Below are 17,120 nucleotides of genomic sequence, written 5' to 3' on the forward strand. Positions count from 1 at the left end.
CAAGGGCTCCATCATACAGTATACTACATTTTAGTAAAGTTTATCCTGGCTGACACTGTGTGTCTGGAAACATTGTTATAATTTTGAAATGAACACTTGGAAAAAATCATCCTTTTTTTTTTTTTTTTTTTTTTTTTTTAATACATCTGGAATAATATGGAGTAAATGGTATATTTCTATACAATGGTTTGTCTAAAATGTGGAACAATAACTCAATAAATGAAGTCTTCTTGACTTAGTGGATTATTTTATTTTCCAACATTCACAATGACCAAAACAATGACCACATAGAACTTGTGCTCCTTATGATATCCAGTTAGTTGATCCAGGAGAAACTAAAACAATTGGACTTGGAAATTCAGTATCCTCAACGCAATAATTAATAAATGGATAGATTTTGTCTTTAAATGTTTGACCTGAAAAAGTATACAAATGAGATCTAGATCCAGCATCATAAAAAGAAATCTCTCCCACTTTATAGTCCAACAAGATACCCAGTGTAAGAGGGTGCAAAGCAACATCAATACCAACAGGTCTTATGTTAAGAGCCTTCAGCTGACCCAGTTTGTTCAGAATTATGCTCCAGTAACCATTTGCCGGCTTGAATGACAGGGATCCCTTTCGTGGAGCAGATTCACTGATCATCCCAATGTGGTAACAAGTCTTCCCAGCTACAGACACCTCCCAGTAATGTCTGCCATGGGAGAAACCTCTTTCACCCATGACGCCAAGAACCACATCAAACCTGCCTGGAAGCTCGGGGACTTGTAACATGAACTCATTGGTAGATACTTCAGTTTTATCTTCAGACAAAACAATTCTTGGGTGAGCTGTGTTTGGATCCATGGTCATCTTTGCTGTGAACAGAGAAATGCAGATTATGAGTATCTTTATTTAATCTTTGTTCCAAGGTATGTCATGTAAAATTTAACATATCAAAAGTGTTAGTTAATAGAAAAAAATAAAAGAAACTTTGACACAGTTTCATTGTTTTGTATATTTTTCTTGTGACTCTTTTCCACTTTGAAGATTTACTGTATAGGTTTGAGTTGGTTAAACTAAAAAAAAAGAGTCTGAATGCAGAAAAAATAAAGAAATTCAGTCATTTTTGTGGGTGACTCACTGGCAAAGATGGTTTTATCTTCCACATCACCTTGTTTCCTCAGAAGATCTAAAGAAATGATAAGAACAGTATATTTTTTTGCACACTACCTTTTGGATGTTACTTATAAATCTTCCTAAAGTTGCTCTGATTTAGCTGCTTTCACGTTGAGATAAAACAGTATGAATTACATATTTAATCAAGAATCACATCAGCAGTTACAACTTTTCTTCCATCATATTTAAACAAACTACTAATTTAGTGAGCAAACATTTTCATTAAGTTAAACATACTGTTGTAGTTTTCCTGCAGTTTGTTTTTCTCCTGGCTCTGTTCCTCAAGCTGCTGCTGCACTCGTTTGAGGGCAGCATCCTTCTCCCGCAGCTGATGGTGGAGACGGTCCGCATCCTCCTGGCTTTGATGCAGTTGTCTTTGTAGGTCTGTTCGTTGAAATATTTACTTAAAATCTTTCCTCAAACAATTCAGTGGATCTCAAAGAGAGGTATGTGTGTGTAGTTTGAGGATCTCACCTTCACATTGGGTGTTGACAGAGCAGCACGTTTCCAGGTCTTGGACCTGTTGCTTTAAGTCTGACAGGAGGAGAAAGGTTGAGATTTAGAGAAACACCAGCTAATATAAAAAGAACCAACAGATGAAGAGTCAAATTGCAAAGAGACAGTTTTGACCTTTCTAAGAAATATATTTATCGGCTTATTGGTTGAGCAGTGTGACAAGATGTCCTGTGTGAACAGCTGGAAACAGTAAAGCAATGAAAGTGGAATCAGGTACAAAATCATTCTATTTATTAAATATAAATTGGACCAGGGGACTCTCACTATACTACTGTCGAGCAGCCCAGCCTCCACCAGCAGCAGCCTCTCAAATGAACAAATGGCTACAGTTTATCTCCTCTACTGCTCTGAGCTTAAGTGTTGCAAATATGTATATATATATATATATATATATATACATATTCATTTATGGCACATATCTGATTTCTCGCAGGGCTATGTAAACACAGAAATCCAATTATTAACTGCAATTTTCAAATCTGATTTGTGCCATTTCAGTATGTGGTCGCAAAATAGAAAACTGTTGCATGGCTATCCAGTGCTTGAGGATGCTTATGTTGGATTTGATTTGGGTTTTGCCCTGTGATGAGCTGGCGACCTGTTCAGGGTGTACGTTGCTTCTTGCCTGCTTATAGCTGGGATAGGTTCCAGCTTCCCTGCAGCCTTGAACTGAACTAAGCAGTATAGAAAATTAATAAGTTAATGATTTGGGTTTTTGCTTATTAGCAAGCACTGAGCATTGCTGACATAAAACTACTACAGCACTGCTAGCATTAGCTGCTAGAACCTAGCCAACTAGCTTTTCTTGATGTTCTTATTTATTTCCAATTTAGCTGGACAAATGACTGCAATCCTTTTGAGCTAAATGTGATTGACAGATTTGCTGCGATAGGTTAAATTTCAGAATTGTTGATGGGTGTCAGTTTAACCTCTGGAATGAGCTCATCCTCCAGAGCTGATACTGTTGTTGATAAAATGACATAAAGCTAACTTAAAGGTGCACATATATGCACTTTCATTAATGTCATGTTCACATGAAAGTCAGATACAAGACAACTGTATTCTGATTGAGAAATATCAAATCTGCTCTGTATTGAATCAGAACTGTACTGTGAAATTACTGAAATGTTGTAAAAGGTTAAATCTACAGAGTTCACTCACTTTAGCTTTAAACTTTCAATTGAAATGTTAATGTGCTTACTGCTGTAACATGAATGCTCAGATAATTAGGGGGTTATAACTATGGTTTCTTTTGGGATGTTTCTGTTGCCTGCTCAATATTAGCATTGGGAGCTGGTAGAGTGTGCTCTTCATGTACTTCACCTCAACAGATTACAAGCTGTGCTGGTTGGATAGCAGATCCCAGAGAAATATGGGCTGAATTTGAACCTTATCTTAAATCATTTCCTTTTTAAAAAAAAATTTAACAACTTTTTACTAATGACTTTAGCAAAAAAACAAAAAACAAAACAAAACAACAAAAAAAAACAAACAAAAAAAAAAACACGTGTGTCTAAATATAAAAACATGTTTACAAGATGTTGCTCTGTACAATGCATACCTGTATTTGTGTTTTCAAGTTTTTTATTCTTTTTCTGTTGTGTTTGTAGCATTTCTTCCAAATCTGAAAAAGAGAGAAAAACATAACTGCATAAAAAACCTGAATAGATTTTTTATTTTTTTGCCAGCAGGATTTTTTTATTAAAGTATGAGGGCTGCAGGATGTAGGCTTTTGGAGATAAGCGGTGTCATCATGATGTGGGACAAGTCTGAAAATGACAAGTCTTTATCTCAATACAGATCAGACTCTATGTGGCAAAATGACAAACCGGAGATATTATTCTCTTTCGCTCGTCTCTTAGCGGCATCTTGCTGAGTCTTTTTCAGCTGAGCTTTCAGATCAAGGATGTCCGTAACTGGCGGAAACAAAAACACAATTGGAATGTTATTTGTGCTAACATACAGCGGAAAATATGATCAATTAAAGAGTAAAATATGTCCATACTCAGTTTAAAATTTTCTGCATCTTGAGTCTTGAGTCGCAGCTGACTGTCTTCAAGTTGGCCCTTTGTCACAGTGAGTTTTCCTTTAAGCTCTGAAAGCGATTTAAAAATGAGTGAAATACACAATTATGAAATTTAAAAAATGGCTGTGATTTCCTTTGTGTATTTTTCTTCTTTACCTGCAAGATTCTCAGCATAAGACTGTTTCAGCATTGTTATTTCATCCTCCAGTTCTGGGATTTTATTGTGAAGTTCTACAATCTGAGCCGCTGAAAAACACAATTCAAATTATCTATTTCTGATGCTTTATCATCAGAAAATCCTCATTACTCAAAATCATTTACTTTTGTTCCCTTTAAAAAAAAGATAAATCTAAATAAATGTAACTTACACAAATTAGAAATCCTCCTGTCACTTGTACCCAGCAAGTTGGTTTTTAATTTGATCTGATTTCTGATGTTTTCCAGTTCAGCCTCCAGGTCTTTAAAAAGATAAAAAACAACAACCAGGTATGTTTTAGGTCCTGAAATTATTTGATGATATAATTAATGTATTGTTTTTTTAAATTGCCTACTACACCCTACCTCTAATTTTCTGGGCTTCTTCCTTCAGTTGGTTCTCTTCTTGCTTCTTCAGTCTGGCTATTTCATCTTGTTGAGTCAAGATTTGTAATGCTAACAGAAAAAAAAAGTTGGATTAGAGAAATCATTTGGATTAAAAACACACAATGGTACATTTATTTTCACAGTACTTACTCAGTTTTGTGTTTTCGTTGTCTTTGTCTTGAATCCCGTCGATCAAGTTATTGAGTTGATATTGGAGGGCTGCAGACAAGAGATGAGGAAAAGCATAATTTTATTTCCTTTAAGCAAATGTTCTAGTTTTTTCTGTTTTAGTGTTATGTTAATGTACATGTAGTCCAGACACAGAATGTTTCTTTAACTAACCTTCAATCTTTGTGTAGTCTGTCTCATTTGCTGGCACATTAACCAGCTTCTCAATCTCCACTTGAATGGCAAGAATCTGAAGAACTGAGAGAGTTGAACACCTTTAATTCACTTTACATCCTTATCACACATAAACTTCTATAGAATTGATTCTTTTATTTGCTTGTTAATCAGGTTGCACTCACTTCTTTGTGCTTGAGAACTTCGCTCTTTCAACTCGTCTGTCTTTTTCTTCACTTCTTTAGTCTTTTCATCTATAATTTTTTGAAGAGCTGCAAAATACACACAGAACTTTCCTTCAGCTGGTTTATTCATTGTTGACCTGCGCAGCAGATCTTTGATAGACTCTGTTTATGGTAGCTGACAAATGTCCGAAAAAAGACCTCACCATCAGCCTTGGATTTGGATACAGAGTTTTGCAGTTGCTTTTTCAGCTCCTCCAGCTGCCCAGTTAGTGTAGAAATCTGAAGACCTGACAGAATGAACAGACTGAAGTTTAATATTCAGGGGTTTTTTTCACGATTGAGGTCGTTGAATGGTAACATACATAAAACTCCAGGTGGTGCAAAACAAAAAACACTTACCAAGTGAAATAACAGTGTCAGATTTGGTAGTCAGTTCTTCAATTTTGGCGTCGATATTATCCTCCAGGTCTACAAAAATAAATGAAATACAACTTTTGATCTAACTACAAAATCCCCTACATTAAGCATGGTTGGTATGTGTCAAAGACAACAAAGACTCACCTTTAATTTTCTGCTCATATGCAGAACACTGCGTCTCAGTTTGGTTCAGACTGTTCTGCAGAGCTTGAAGAAAAAAAAAAAAAAAAAAACAACTCATAAATAATTTATTCCTACTTCCTTCTTTATTTTTTTATCGCAAAAAACAGAATGTGCCAGAACTGAACTTACATTTGATCAAAGCCTGATTGCGAATGTTCTCCTTCTCTTTAATCTTCAGCTGTTCCTGCAGCTCTATAAAAATGTTAAGCAGGGAAGAGCATGATTTAAATGTCAGAGCATGATTAGACACAACATCAGGCCCTTGTAATAAATGCGTGATCTCGTTATTGTAAGTATATAATGAGAAGAGATTTTGGAATAAAGTCATAAAACATAAACTCAATTCATTGATTAGCAGATGTTACTGAGTGATATTACAGAATTATTAGTGAAAATTATTTACAACATATTTTCAACAATAAAAAGGGAAAAGTGCACACTCACTGGAAACAGTAGCTGAGCTAGTTTTGCCTTCAGTTTCCTTTTCCCTTTCGATTTTTCTGAGTTGGGTTTGCAGATCAGTGATGGTCAAAACTGACAACACAACATGTGATGAAGGGCACGTTAGATCATTTCAGCATTATAAACTACAGACAGCATTTATCTCCTTACTTACTCAGTTTAGCATTTGTCTGGTTCTTCTCATTCAGCTTATCGACAAACTGCTTCAGGTCGCTCTCCTTGGCTTTAAGCTCATCTGTGAGCTCTGATGCAAGGAAATTCAAAGGCATTTTTTAGTCATATGCAGGCAGTCAAGATACTTAACAATAGTTTCATACTGTAAAACTTAGCCATAAATCCCACTATTCCTGAATTTGTTTCCTGAGTCTATCTGTCAGTTCTTTCTGGTATCATGTCCAGTCTTTCCCATATCTGTATCCTTAAATGAAACAATAAACTCACCTCTATTTGGATAATACACTAAAAGTCAACCAGAGATACTTACCGGTTACCCTGGTGGTTTGTAGTAGCTCCTGGTTTGATAGAAGATCCTGCAGATACTTCACCTGACTCTGAAGCGTTATAATTTTCAACACTGAAACACAACAAGACAGGAAAAAGAAATCTTTTTCAACTGCAACAGATACTGTGATATAATCCAAACTGGGCAGGAACATTTAACTGATTTTTCATACTCACTCTGTTTGATGTTGTCTTGAACTGTGCTGTCGAGTTTATCGATCTGACTGTCCAGTTTCTTTTGCAAGGCTGTGAAAAAGTAGATTGCATTTAATGTAAAGTATATTTAAAGATTCATGGTTTGATTTTTTTTCCCCAAAAAAGTAAAGTCTGAGTTCAGTTTTTATCATTATAAAATACCATTTATTTCATCGGTGGTCCCATTGTTAAACTTATTCTGGAGGTCCCATATATTATTCTGCAGCTCAGTGATTGTCAAAACTGAAAAAAACACAAGCACATAGTAAAAGTTAGGCCACTGTTATATCCAACATATTATCTCAGTTGAAATGATTTTAATTAGTTATTTTGCTTGATCATGAGGAAACAAAAAGTCTCTTAGTATTTGAGGAATTCATTACAACATCTCAAGAGACTCTGAGATAAATAAAACAAAATACAAAGAAAAAAAGAAAATTATTAAATTAATTAGAAGAAAAAAAGACTTAAAGTTAGTGAGCGATGGTGGGAAAAAGTGAAACTATTCTAAACTTGAGAATGATTTATATAAAAGCCTCAGACTATACATTTAACATATGACTGTGTGGGTGGCAACAAAGCTAAAAGTGTAATAAATTAGATTTATATAGATCATTTGTAACCCAAATGATCACATGTATCACAGATGGCTCACTTATTTGTGGGTTGGCAGTAAGTTTTTGTGTCTCTGCAGTCTTGGAGTTCAGTTCTTCTTGCTTTTTTTGCAGTTGCTTCTGCAGGTCTGTGAAAGAAACAGTGAGAAACTGGAGCTACAAATGTGATTTAAAAATGCCATTCAAGTATTTCAAAAGTTTTCACTGATGAAAGAAATGCAAATGCAAAAAAAAAGGAGAGAGGCTGTAAATTTACATCTCCAATGTTAAATAACATGGAAAAACATGAGATTGTGTGAATGCATATTTAGTTTTTTATATCCTTTTAAAGCCCGATTTTAACAAAATCTATTAATTAAGTGTCTTTTACATTACATTACAGTCATTCAGCTGACACTTTTATCCGAAGCAATAACCAGTAGCATTAAGGGTCTTGCCTAGGGACCCAACTGGAGGGTGTTATTATTTCTCCCCTGGGGGATTCAAACCATGGTCTCCCACATGGGAAACTGATGCTCTACCAATTGAGCTAACCATACGCCAATTTAAAGCTGGTAAGTCAAAATTATTGTATTGCATTCTTGTATATTATTATTGTATCCAGCAGGGGGCAGAAGACAAGTATCAGATTGTGTACAACAGGTTTTTAGTCAAGTTTTTACCATACAGTGATGCAAGTCTCAGAAGCTGTATCTATCAAATATGATATATACAGCATTAAAGGGTTAAGTTGTTTTTTTTTTAATTGTAGCTAAGAAATAAAGCTACATTTCATCTGAATGCCAGTGCAGTAATCTGTGCAAATCAAAGATGTCATTTAAGTTCACAAGTTTAAGTTTTCCCAATTCCACAGATCCACTGCACATTTGAAGCTTCCACTGTTTATTATGACCACCGTTACTCACTTAAAATCAAGTCTTTATCGTCTGAGGTTGAGATCTGCTCCTTCAAAGCCTTTATTTCACCAGCCAGGTTTAATATGCTCAGAACTGTCATTAACAAACATAAACAGATGTCAATGCACAGTAAATCAAACAATGAACTAGATGTGAGATTTTTGTTCAGTGAAAAAACAAAGACAAGTACAAGCTGTGTTGCACCATGACTCACTCAGTGCTCCCTTGACGTTATCAGTTCTGCTCAGTTCTGCAATCTTCTTTTCCAACTCTGTCTTTGTGTCTGATAAAAACAAGCATATAAATCAAACCAAATATGTAACTTACTGTAAATGAGCAGAGGATTGAGCTGAAGTCAGCTTAACAGCTTACATGTATGTCTGTCCTCCAGTGATGAACACTCCTCGCGTGTCTGCCTCAGCCTCTCCTGCAGATCTGATTTTGGAAAAGAAGAAATTAAAACTCTCATCTGAAATAACTGATAGTACAGACAGTTCTTTGTAACTGGAACTCACCTGTTATTTCAGTCTGAGCTTTAGCAAAGTTAGTTTTATATGTCTGGAGCAGAACCAAGATATCTGGTATAAAACAAAGAAGCATTGTGATCAATAATCCTTTATGCCTTATGTGTAAGTAATAAAGTAATTAAACAAAATGATGGGATTGTTTCATTATCATTAATAAAACATAAGAAGAGAGACGCTCACCCTGGCTTTGACCTGTTGATGTTGTGTGCTGCTGCTGTCTCAGCTCTTCCATGATGCTGATGATTTTCATGACTGGTCAAAGTAAAAGAAAAGACTCATCATCCTGCTATGTTGAACTTCATATTTTGACTTGGTATAACATCGATAAGGGCAGAGATCAGTCTGAGTCTGAGTCCCCCCTTCTTGTACTCACTTGGTTGTGCCAGTGCATAGTTCGCTGCCTCCAGCTGTCTCTGTAAAGCTTCCACCCGCTTCCTCTCTGTTTCCAAATTAACTCGTATCTCTAGGATGAAAAGAACAACTCTTCACACCTTTCTGTCTTTGCTGTTCATTTAGCTACAAGATTGGTGCATTATTGTGTCAAGTTCACTGATTTAAGCAGCAGATGTGCTCATTTACCTGTGAGTGAGGCCTCCAGTGTCTGTCTGGTGGTCATTATCAAATTTGCTAAACCATCCACCTCACCCTGCAGCTTCAGAATTTCTCTGGCTGAAGACAAATAAAAGAGGTTGGATGGTTAATGCAAACATAAAGGCAACACCTACTGAAAGAATAATGCATGTTTTTAAACTGCACACTCACTAAGTTCTTTGTTATTTTCATCTCGATTCAGCTGCAAAATCTTCTTTTTAAGTAGCTCAACCTTTTGCCTCCATTGTCTCTGGCCATCTGAAAAGAGACGCAAAAACTCGAGCTGCACAGTTTGAGATGTGAAATGAGGTACAAATGAGAAACAAAGCCCTGGTACAAGGCCTCTTTATGCTAAGTACAGGACATACCAGCAGTGGATGTCCTGGATTTCTCAATGTAGATGCTGATCATTTTCTCCAACACTGTGATCTTACTACGTACAGAAATCAGCTCCAGCACTAGAGGGCCGATAGAAAATGTGCAACAGGTGACGCTTGATAATGAACCTCATTAAGGACGTACTGTCAGATATAGTAAGATTATGATACTGACCAGCGGAGACAGCTTCGCCTTTGCCTTGCAGCTCACCGATTTTCCTGTCAAGTTGTTCTTGGAGACCTGATGCAGATAAATATAAAGTATCATAAAGTATAACAAAGAACTAGAGTGGACTGGATTTTATTGTGTATTTACCAAATTTATCCAATTTTTTACAAAAGAAAGTTTATAATCTTGATCTAACATGTTACAGTTCAGTCTTTGATATTCATGTGGCACGAAGTGAGTGCAGTTTACCCAGAATTCTCTTATCGGGCTGAAGAACAGATTCTTTATTTGACGCTTCTTGTTGTAAATCCCAGATCTGACTTTGCAGCGACATTATCTGTAAAACTGAACATAACCATATAAATATTTAGGGTTGAGTCTGCAATAAAAAAATAGACAATCATCTTCCACTCAGCTGCTCCACAAATTTACTTTTTTAAGAAAAGAAACATACTGAGGGTGGCGCTTGCATGTTTTTTTTCAATTTCCTGTTTCTTGACCAGCAGTTCATCAGTCTTTTGTTTCAGTTTCTTCTGCAGATCTGTGTGACATGAGTTTGGAAACAAGATATTGTAATGCAACAAGTGAGCACGATATATCACATCAAAAGGTAGAGATTCTGCCAAAATATAAACAGCATATCAACAGCACCACTCACCTGTGATATCAGTACTTTCAGTAGAATTAGTAGCAAGTCCAACTTTCTTCTGCAGACCACTCACTTCCCTGGTGAGCATTAAGATCTTCAGCACTAGAAAAGACATTCAACTTTAGAATGCAAAGCAATGATGAACAACAGCAAGCGATTCTGATACATAAGTGACCTTACTTTCAGATATTTCAGTCTCCGTCAATAACTCCAGCTGCTGATTCATTTTCGTCAGTAGTTGGGCTTCGTAAGCTGTCAAGAAATGACATTATGCATTTACTCATGGAAAACATCTTCATTGCTTGTTTGTCATGCATAGTGTAGAATTTATCAGCAAAGTCTTACAGCCAGCTACAGCCGACGCCGTTGAGCTGCATGTAGCGAGTCTCATTTGCAGCTCCCTGACCTCCCGCCGCAACCCAAAGGCCACTTCATCTGTGACAGAGTGGGCAGGTTATATCTCATCAGAGCAAGAAGATGCCCACCAGTCACTTTGTGGCTTTAAAGAATATTTACTCACCTAGATGGTTGCTGCGGCGAGTTGCTTGCTGAAACTTTGTTTTCAAGGATGCCAGTTCTTCTTTCAAACCTGACAAAGAAAAGGCGAGTTGGCAATGACAGTGAGCTGGATGAATAATGGTCTACACAGCATTTGAACCACTGTGCGCATTTGTAATGTGGATCTTTTTCTTTACTAGCTTTGTCAAAAGTACTGATCACAAATCAATAACACACAGGGGCTACTTTGCTGTACATATTGTTAGGGATAGGTCTTACCAGTGCAAAGTCGGACATTAACTGACTGTGAACAAAAACACACAAAAACATGTTCTGGATTAAAAACGTGAATTAAAAAAAAAAAACAAAAAAAAAACAGATATTGAAATAAGATCATTACATACCGTTATGCTGACATTTGTGAAATCAGTTCCACCAGGTAAAGTTATCTGAGGTGAATGACAAAAAAATATATTTAAAAAAAAGAAATACTACTACTGCTACTACTACTAATACTACTACTACTACTAATAATAATAATAATAATACAGTATATGTCATTATTTGCATTCTCTATTTTTTATATTGCTAAATATTTATTAAGTCAGAGTTATGCAGACTTACTGGGATCTTTGAAAGGATTTGGTCTAATTCTGGGTTTCCCGTTTTACTGATGAAATCTCCCAGAACTGTTTCCCCCTCATGATCTGGGACTTAAAAGAAAATGGAAAGTCAAAAGCTTAACATTAAAAACAATTCCTAGTCTCAATGAATGTTTCATGTTGCAGTGTACTAACAGACAGTACTATAGATGATGCTCCTTACCATTCCTGTTGTCAGATGTATGAAGGACACAGCTGAGAAGTAGGGGGACCCAAATGAAGTGAGACCCTCCAGCCATTTGCTTGTTCACTGTCATGAAGCTGCTCTCTTGTTTTAGCAGCAGCAGCACTCTTTATATTGAAACAGATTGATCAATGTACGTGGGTTGTGCAGGCTTCCAAGAAAAGGAGGAGCAAACAAAGGTCTAAATTTCCCAAAAGGCTAAAAGATAAGAGGTCGCTTCCTTTAAACATATGAAGCAATACAAACACTAATTTAAAAAGATACATGTAAAAATGTAAAACCAGAACATCCAACAACAATATATTAGTAGGTACTGGACAGAAAGATGAAGCTACATTCTTTACATGAATGCTGCTATTTATTAATGCACTAACATCCAACAAAAATAATCATAGTCAAAGTACGAGTAAGCCGACATCTAAATATCAGGTAAAAACTATGCAGACTAGCAGAAAGATATCTCGTCCACATTTAAGGTAATGAAGGTGTTAAACTTCTTTTTTTTTACTTCTCACAGCAACAAAACTAAATAAAGACCTGAAACTGAGGCTGTTGAAGATCAGGAGAAAAAGAATGAGGGTTTTTTTTTTATCATGAGGTGTCTGATTTAATCTCCAAGCTCCAGAGTCTACCAGTTAAACTAACATTTGTGTAGAGCAGGGTTGGGCAACTCAGGTCCTCAGGGGCCACAATCCTGCAGGTTTTCGATGCTTCCATGCTCCAACACACCTGTCTAAAAATATTGAATCATTATGCAAAACTTCATAGGCTGTTGGATCCATTTCATATGAGTCAGGTGTGTTGGAGCAGGCAAACATTGACAACCTGCAGGACAGCGACCCTTGAGGACCAACTTTGGACACCCCTGGTGTAAATTCTAAACCGTGCCCTTCCCCCTCAATATGTTCCTCACTTTTATAGTTAGTCTCTGGATAAAAGAGTTTGCTAAATGAATACATTCTAATGAGACTAAGGGTGAATCCCATTTCACCCCTTAGCCCTTCTCCTCCGTTTTGGCCGTTCACGTGTAGGGGTAGGGGTGTCCCAATTCCTTTTAGGACAGAGGGGTAGGGGTAAGGGGTAGGGCTATATACCCCTTCAAACGAAGATTTTTCAGAGGCCCACTTGAAACGGAGGGGTATGAAAAATCTCCTGTTCTATATGAGAAAGCAAGTGTTTCTACGCACATCACGCTTTCTTGAGGTGCAGGGCAACACACACACAAAAAAAAAGCCACAGAGAAAAAGAGAGTATAATAGCACACACAATTAATTTTAATTGCATGCAAAATTCGTACATTACGTCCCACATATGCCTGTCGATAAGCAATAAGTCAATTAATTGCACTGTAACGAAAAAATGAGCGCAACAAGTTTGCCGCCGCGATAGTTTTTATTATTCCCCTCATCTTACTTCACCATAGACTGTGTATGACATCAGGTTTCACTGTGGAGTATCTCGACTGAACGCTCTTGTGGAGTGATCTCTCTCATGTCATATTTGACGGCAGCATGTTGCGGCACGAGACCGTAGTGAACCACTAACCTGTGCGAGCCGGTACGCTGCATTTGTTTACAGGGCTACTCTCACGCATCGGCCTTTAGACTCACGCGTTTAAAGTGGCTTATTACGCTCTCACGCTAAACTTCTGATTTCTCACACTGGAATACACATCAAGAGCAATGCCAGCTAACGGAGAGGTTCTAGAGGATTCCCAGTGGGCCGCATTACTTTTGTGCCGGTGTCCCGGCGTATATGTCAAAAAGACGCAGCGTCGCGTTGCAGCAGCGGTTCGCTCACCGCTCATAGATCAGACTGATACGCAGTGATGAGGGAGATATTTCAGCTTCACAAACAGCAACGATGCACAATATAGTTTTTCCTAGTATTTTTTAAATACAGCCGGCAGTTTTGATGGTTTTTCCTGTTTGTGCCCCATGTTTAATATTTTTTAATATATTTATTGTTTTTTTTTAATTTAGTTTCTTCCAGTTCCTGTGTAAAATGTTCTTTAGTGACTACTGATGACGTATGTGACTGTTGAAGGGGTGTCCCAATTCGTAGGGGATGACTTTTCAGCCCTACCCCTTCTAGCTCTGTTTTAAGGGGTAAGGGGTAAGGGGTAGGGCCAAGGGGTGAAATGGGATTGGGCCTAAGAGAACTCATACGGACACATTTAAAGTCCACTTCTTTAATTAGATGAATTGGAATAAGTGGTATAGAAAAAGGATGAATGAATAAAAATAAGCAACTCAGTAAATGAGAACCTCAAATTGACAAGCATCATTTACGTATGTTGACTTACAGAATAGTAGCATTTATAAATACAAAAGCAAAAAAATGACCAAAAATAGTAAAGGGAGGAACAATAATGCCTTTACACTGCAGCACCTAACATAGTAAGTTTATAACAACTCTGATTTTTGTCTGGGATGTACACATTTATTAACATTCTCAATTTCTTTCCTTTAAAAAATGATAATTGGCAGTAACAGTGTCAATGTACTGCTTGGGTGCTTTTAACAATAAAAAATAATCTAGGTTTGTTTGGGCATTTGGTCTGAAAGCTTCCAAATACTGTAAGTAAGATTGTTCCCTGTCAGGAATAGTTAGTCTAGCCAAAGTATGAGGAAACCACTGCCTGCCTGCCAAATAAAATTAGTTTTTCAGCCTTTCAGTCTCGGACAGGTGTTCATCATAAAATTAGAATATCATGAAAAATTTTATTTCAATAATTCCATTCAAAAAGCGAAACTTGTATATTGTAGACACTCATTCCTCACAGACTGACATATTTCATAATATATTTCTTTTATTTTTGATGATTATAACTGACAAATAATGAAAACCTCAAATTGAGTATCTCAGAAAATTAGAATATTACTTAAGATCGATACAAAAAAAGGATTTCTAGAAATGTTGGCCAACTGAAAAGTATGAACATGAAAAATATGCGCACGTACAGCACTCAATACTTAGTTGGGGCTCCTTTTGCCTGAATTACTGCAGCAGTGCGACGTGGCATGGGGTCCATCAGTCTGTGGCACTGCTCAGGTGTTATGAGAGCCCAGGTTGCTCTGATAGTGGCCTCCAGCTCTTCTGCATTGTTGGGTCTGACGTGTCGCATCTTCCTCTTCACAATACCCCATAGATTTTCTACGAGGTTATGGTCAGGCCAGTTTGCTGGCCAATTAAGAACATGGATACCATGATCCTTAAACCAGGTACTGGTAGCTTTGGCACTGTGTGCAGGTGCCAAGTCCTGTTTGAAAATAAAATCTGCATCTCCATAAAGTTGGTCAGCGGCAGGAAGCATGAAGTGCTCTAAAACACGGTGGACCAACACCAGCAGATAACATGGCACCCCAAACCATCACTGACTGTGGAAACTTTACACTCGACCTCAAGCAACGTGGATTCTGTGCCTCTCCTCTCTTCCTCCAGACTCTGGGACCTTGATTTCCAAAAGACATGCAAAATTTACTTCCATCAGAGAACAGCAGCCGTCCACTCCTTTTTGTCTTTAGACCAGGCGAGACGCTTCTGACGCTGTCTCTTGTTCAAGAGTGGCTTGACACAAGCAATGCGACAGCTGAAACCCATGTTTTGCATACGTTTGTGCATGGTGGTTCCTGAAGCACTGACTCCAGCTGCAGTCCACTCTTTGTGAATCTCCCCCACATTTGTAAATGGGTTTCATTTCACAATCCTCTTTTGAGTCAATTTGCTGATTAGAGTGTGGCACCAGATGTCTTCAATACTGAACCTTTCAATAAAATTCTAATTTTCTGAGATACTCAATTTAGGGTTTTCATTATTTTTCAGTTATAATCATCAAAATTAAAAGAAATAAACATTTGAAGTATGTCAGTTTGTGAGGAATGAATGTCTACATTATACAAGTTTCACTTTTTGATTGGAGTTACTGACATTTATTAACTTTTTCATGATATTCTAACTTTATGATGAACACCTGTAATGTTTGCAGTACCTCTTGTTACTGGGTTCATGGCCAAATTTAAGAGTGTTAAAGGTTCTGCTGATTTGTTACACAGGCAGAGACTTATCTAACAAAGCTACAAAAATGTCCAACTCAAAAAACAACATGTTTAGGGGAACAAAGCAAAATTATGTCTCTTGGTTTTAAAATATCACCTTTGAGATTTATGTCTTTACCCTGAGAAAATGGCATGGAAAGGTGTCATTAATAATTAGAAAATTAAAAGATCAGTTGATTCCATTTCTTTTTTTTTCTGTTTTTTTTTAATTTTTTTTTAACCAGCATAGACACAAATTCTTTTAAATGATTAACAAGACTTTTCTTATCAAGGTCCTTTTTATTTGTATGAGATAACAGTGGGTGGGCATTGCACTTACTGGTTGCACTTACGGTAATATCACAGCCACGAGTTCAAAGTCTTGAAAATGCATTTTTATTTTCTTTAATATGTTCATGTTATGTTCATATGTTTATGTTATTTAATTAACCCATATCAACTATGAAAAGCCAAGAGCTTAAGCAAAAACTCCAACTTCAGCCAATTAACTCTGACCCTTCCCTGGCCCAGTATCAGAACCTCTCCTTGCTCCTTTCCCCACAGTTTATGACTGAGCTGCACACAGCACTTTATGCTGTTTATTTATTTTGAGCTATTATGTTTTACTTGATTATTTGTATTGATGTTTTATGTTTGTTTTAATGTTTAATGTTGTGTGTGTGTCTTTTACTGCTATCTATTTATACAATGTTTTTATTGTTTCTTAGTATTTATGCGTTTTAAGATGTGTCCATGTTGTGTATTATTTAGGCTTGTATGTCTTGTCTGTTTAAATATTGACAGTGCACTTTGAACTCTTTGCAAATGTTTTCCAATGTGTTTTTTATACTGCATATGGCAAATAAATTTCTGTGGCTTATAATTGGCCATTGGGGACACATAAAATGTTTGAAATAAAATTAATTTGAATTAAACACCAACTCCTGCTTCAACCATGAACTAAAGTCTCCCAGAAAATGTGATTCCTTTCCTTTTAACTAAATTAGTTAAGATAACACTGACTTAAAGCTGGTCCAGTATTTCAATAGTTTAAATGTTAATTCTATGTGGACTACAGCGTCATCATCTGGTGCTGTTAAGTTAAAGCTGTCCAAGGTAGTTTTGAGTCTTGTTAAATCCAAGAGTTTATCTAGCGTTCAAGATAGATTACTTACTCTGATTAATCGTTTGTACTTAAAACAAAGCTATTCACATTCATTTAAATTATAGATAGCAAGTACAATGGCGCGTGCGGCGAGCACGTTGACTATTAAACAGGCACCTTAAAAGAAAGAAGCCAATATATGACGCTAGGTGGTATCGGTGTTGAGTAGAATTTATTCGGTTGG

At 36.8% G+C, this 17,120-nt stretch overlaps 1 protein-coding gene across 1 annotated transcript; it reads right to left on the reverse strand.

Annotated features, from left to right (window-relative positions):
* Positions 1-230: 230 nt before the first annotated feature.
* Positions 231-11,822, reverse strand: si:ch211-14a17.10 (myosin heavy chain, striated muscle). Its single transcript, XM_041992074.1, has 43 exons — positions 11,714-11,822; positions 11,513-11,601; positions 11,293-11,337; positions 11,168-11,192; positions 10,911-10,979; positions 10,736-10,825; positions 10,571-10,642; positions 10,400-10,492; positions 10,196-10,282; positions 9,991-10,086; positions 9,748-9,813; positions 9,564-9,653; positions 9,367-9,453; positions 9,184-9,273; positions 8,978-9,067; positions 8,785-8,856; positions 8,593-8,655; positions 8,450-8,512; positions 8,292-8,360; positions 8,087-8,170; positions 7,223-7,309; positions 6,730-6,810; positions 6,550-6,618; positions 6,356-6,445; positions 6,026-6,115; positions 5,854-5,943; positions 5,539-5,601; positions 5,371-5,433; positions 5,209-5,277; positions 5,013-5,096; positions 4,810-4,896; positions 4,625-4,708; positions 4,433-4,501; positions 4,262-4,351; positions 4,069-4,158; positions 3,857-3,946; positions 3,680-3,769; positions 3,504-3,590; positions 3,236-3,298; positions 1,633-1,692; positions 1,396-1,542; positions 1,124-1,171; positions 231-857 (listed from the first exon to the last, which is right to left on the reverse strand). The coding sequence occupies exons 1-43, from the start codon at positions 11,805-11,807 to the stop codon at positions 304-306; spliced, it is 3,879 nt and encodes a 1,292-aa protein (XP_041848008.1). The 5' UTR covers positions 11,808-11,822; the 3' UTR covers positions 231-303.
* Between the last annotated feature and the right edge of the window lie 5,298 nt (positions 11,823-17,120).

This window comes from Melanotaenia boesemani, chromosome 8 (genome assembly GCF_017639745.1).
Source record: "Melanotaenia boesemani isolate fMelBoe1 chromosome 8, fMelBoe1.pri, whole genome shotgun sequence".
Classification (NCBI taxonomy): Eukaryota; Metazoa; Chordata; class Actinopteri; order Atheriniformes; family Melanotaeniidae; genus Melanotaenia; species Melanotaenia boesemani.

Excerpts from the sequence above, each read along its gene's own strand:
- si:ch211-14a17.10 (XM_041992074.1), bottom strand. The coding sequence starts at position 11,807 with ATGACAGTGAACAAGCAAATGGCTGGAGGGTCTCACTTCATTTGGGTC. Across the intron at positions 4,502-4,624 it reads AGACTACACAAAGATTGAAG|CCCTCCAATATCAACTCAAT; the intron begins GTTAGTTAAAGA and ends TCTTGTCTGCAG. Across the intron at positions 3,299-3,503 it reads GAAAGAGAATAATATCTCCG|ATTTGGAAGAAATGCTACAA; the intron begins GTTTGTCATTTT and ends TCTCTTTTTCAG.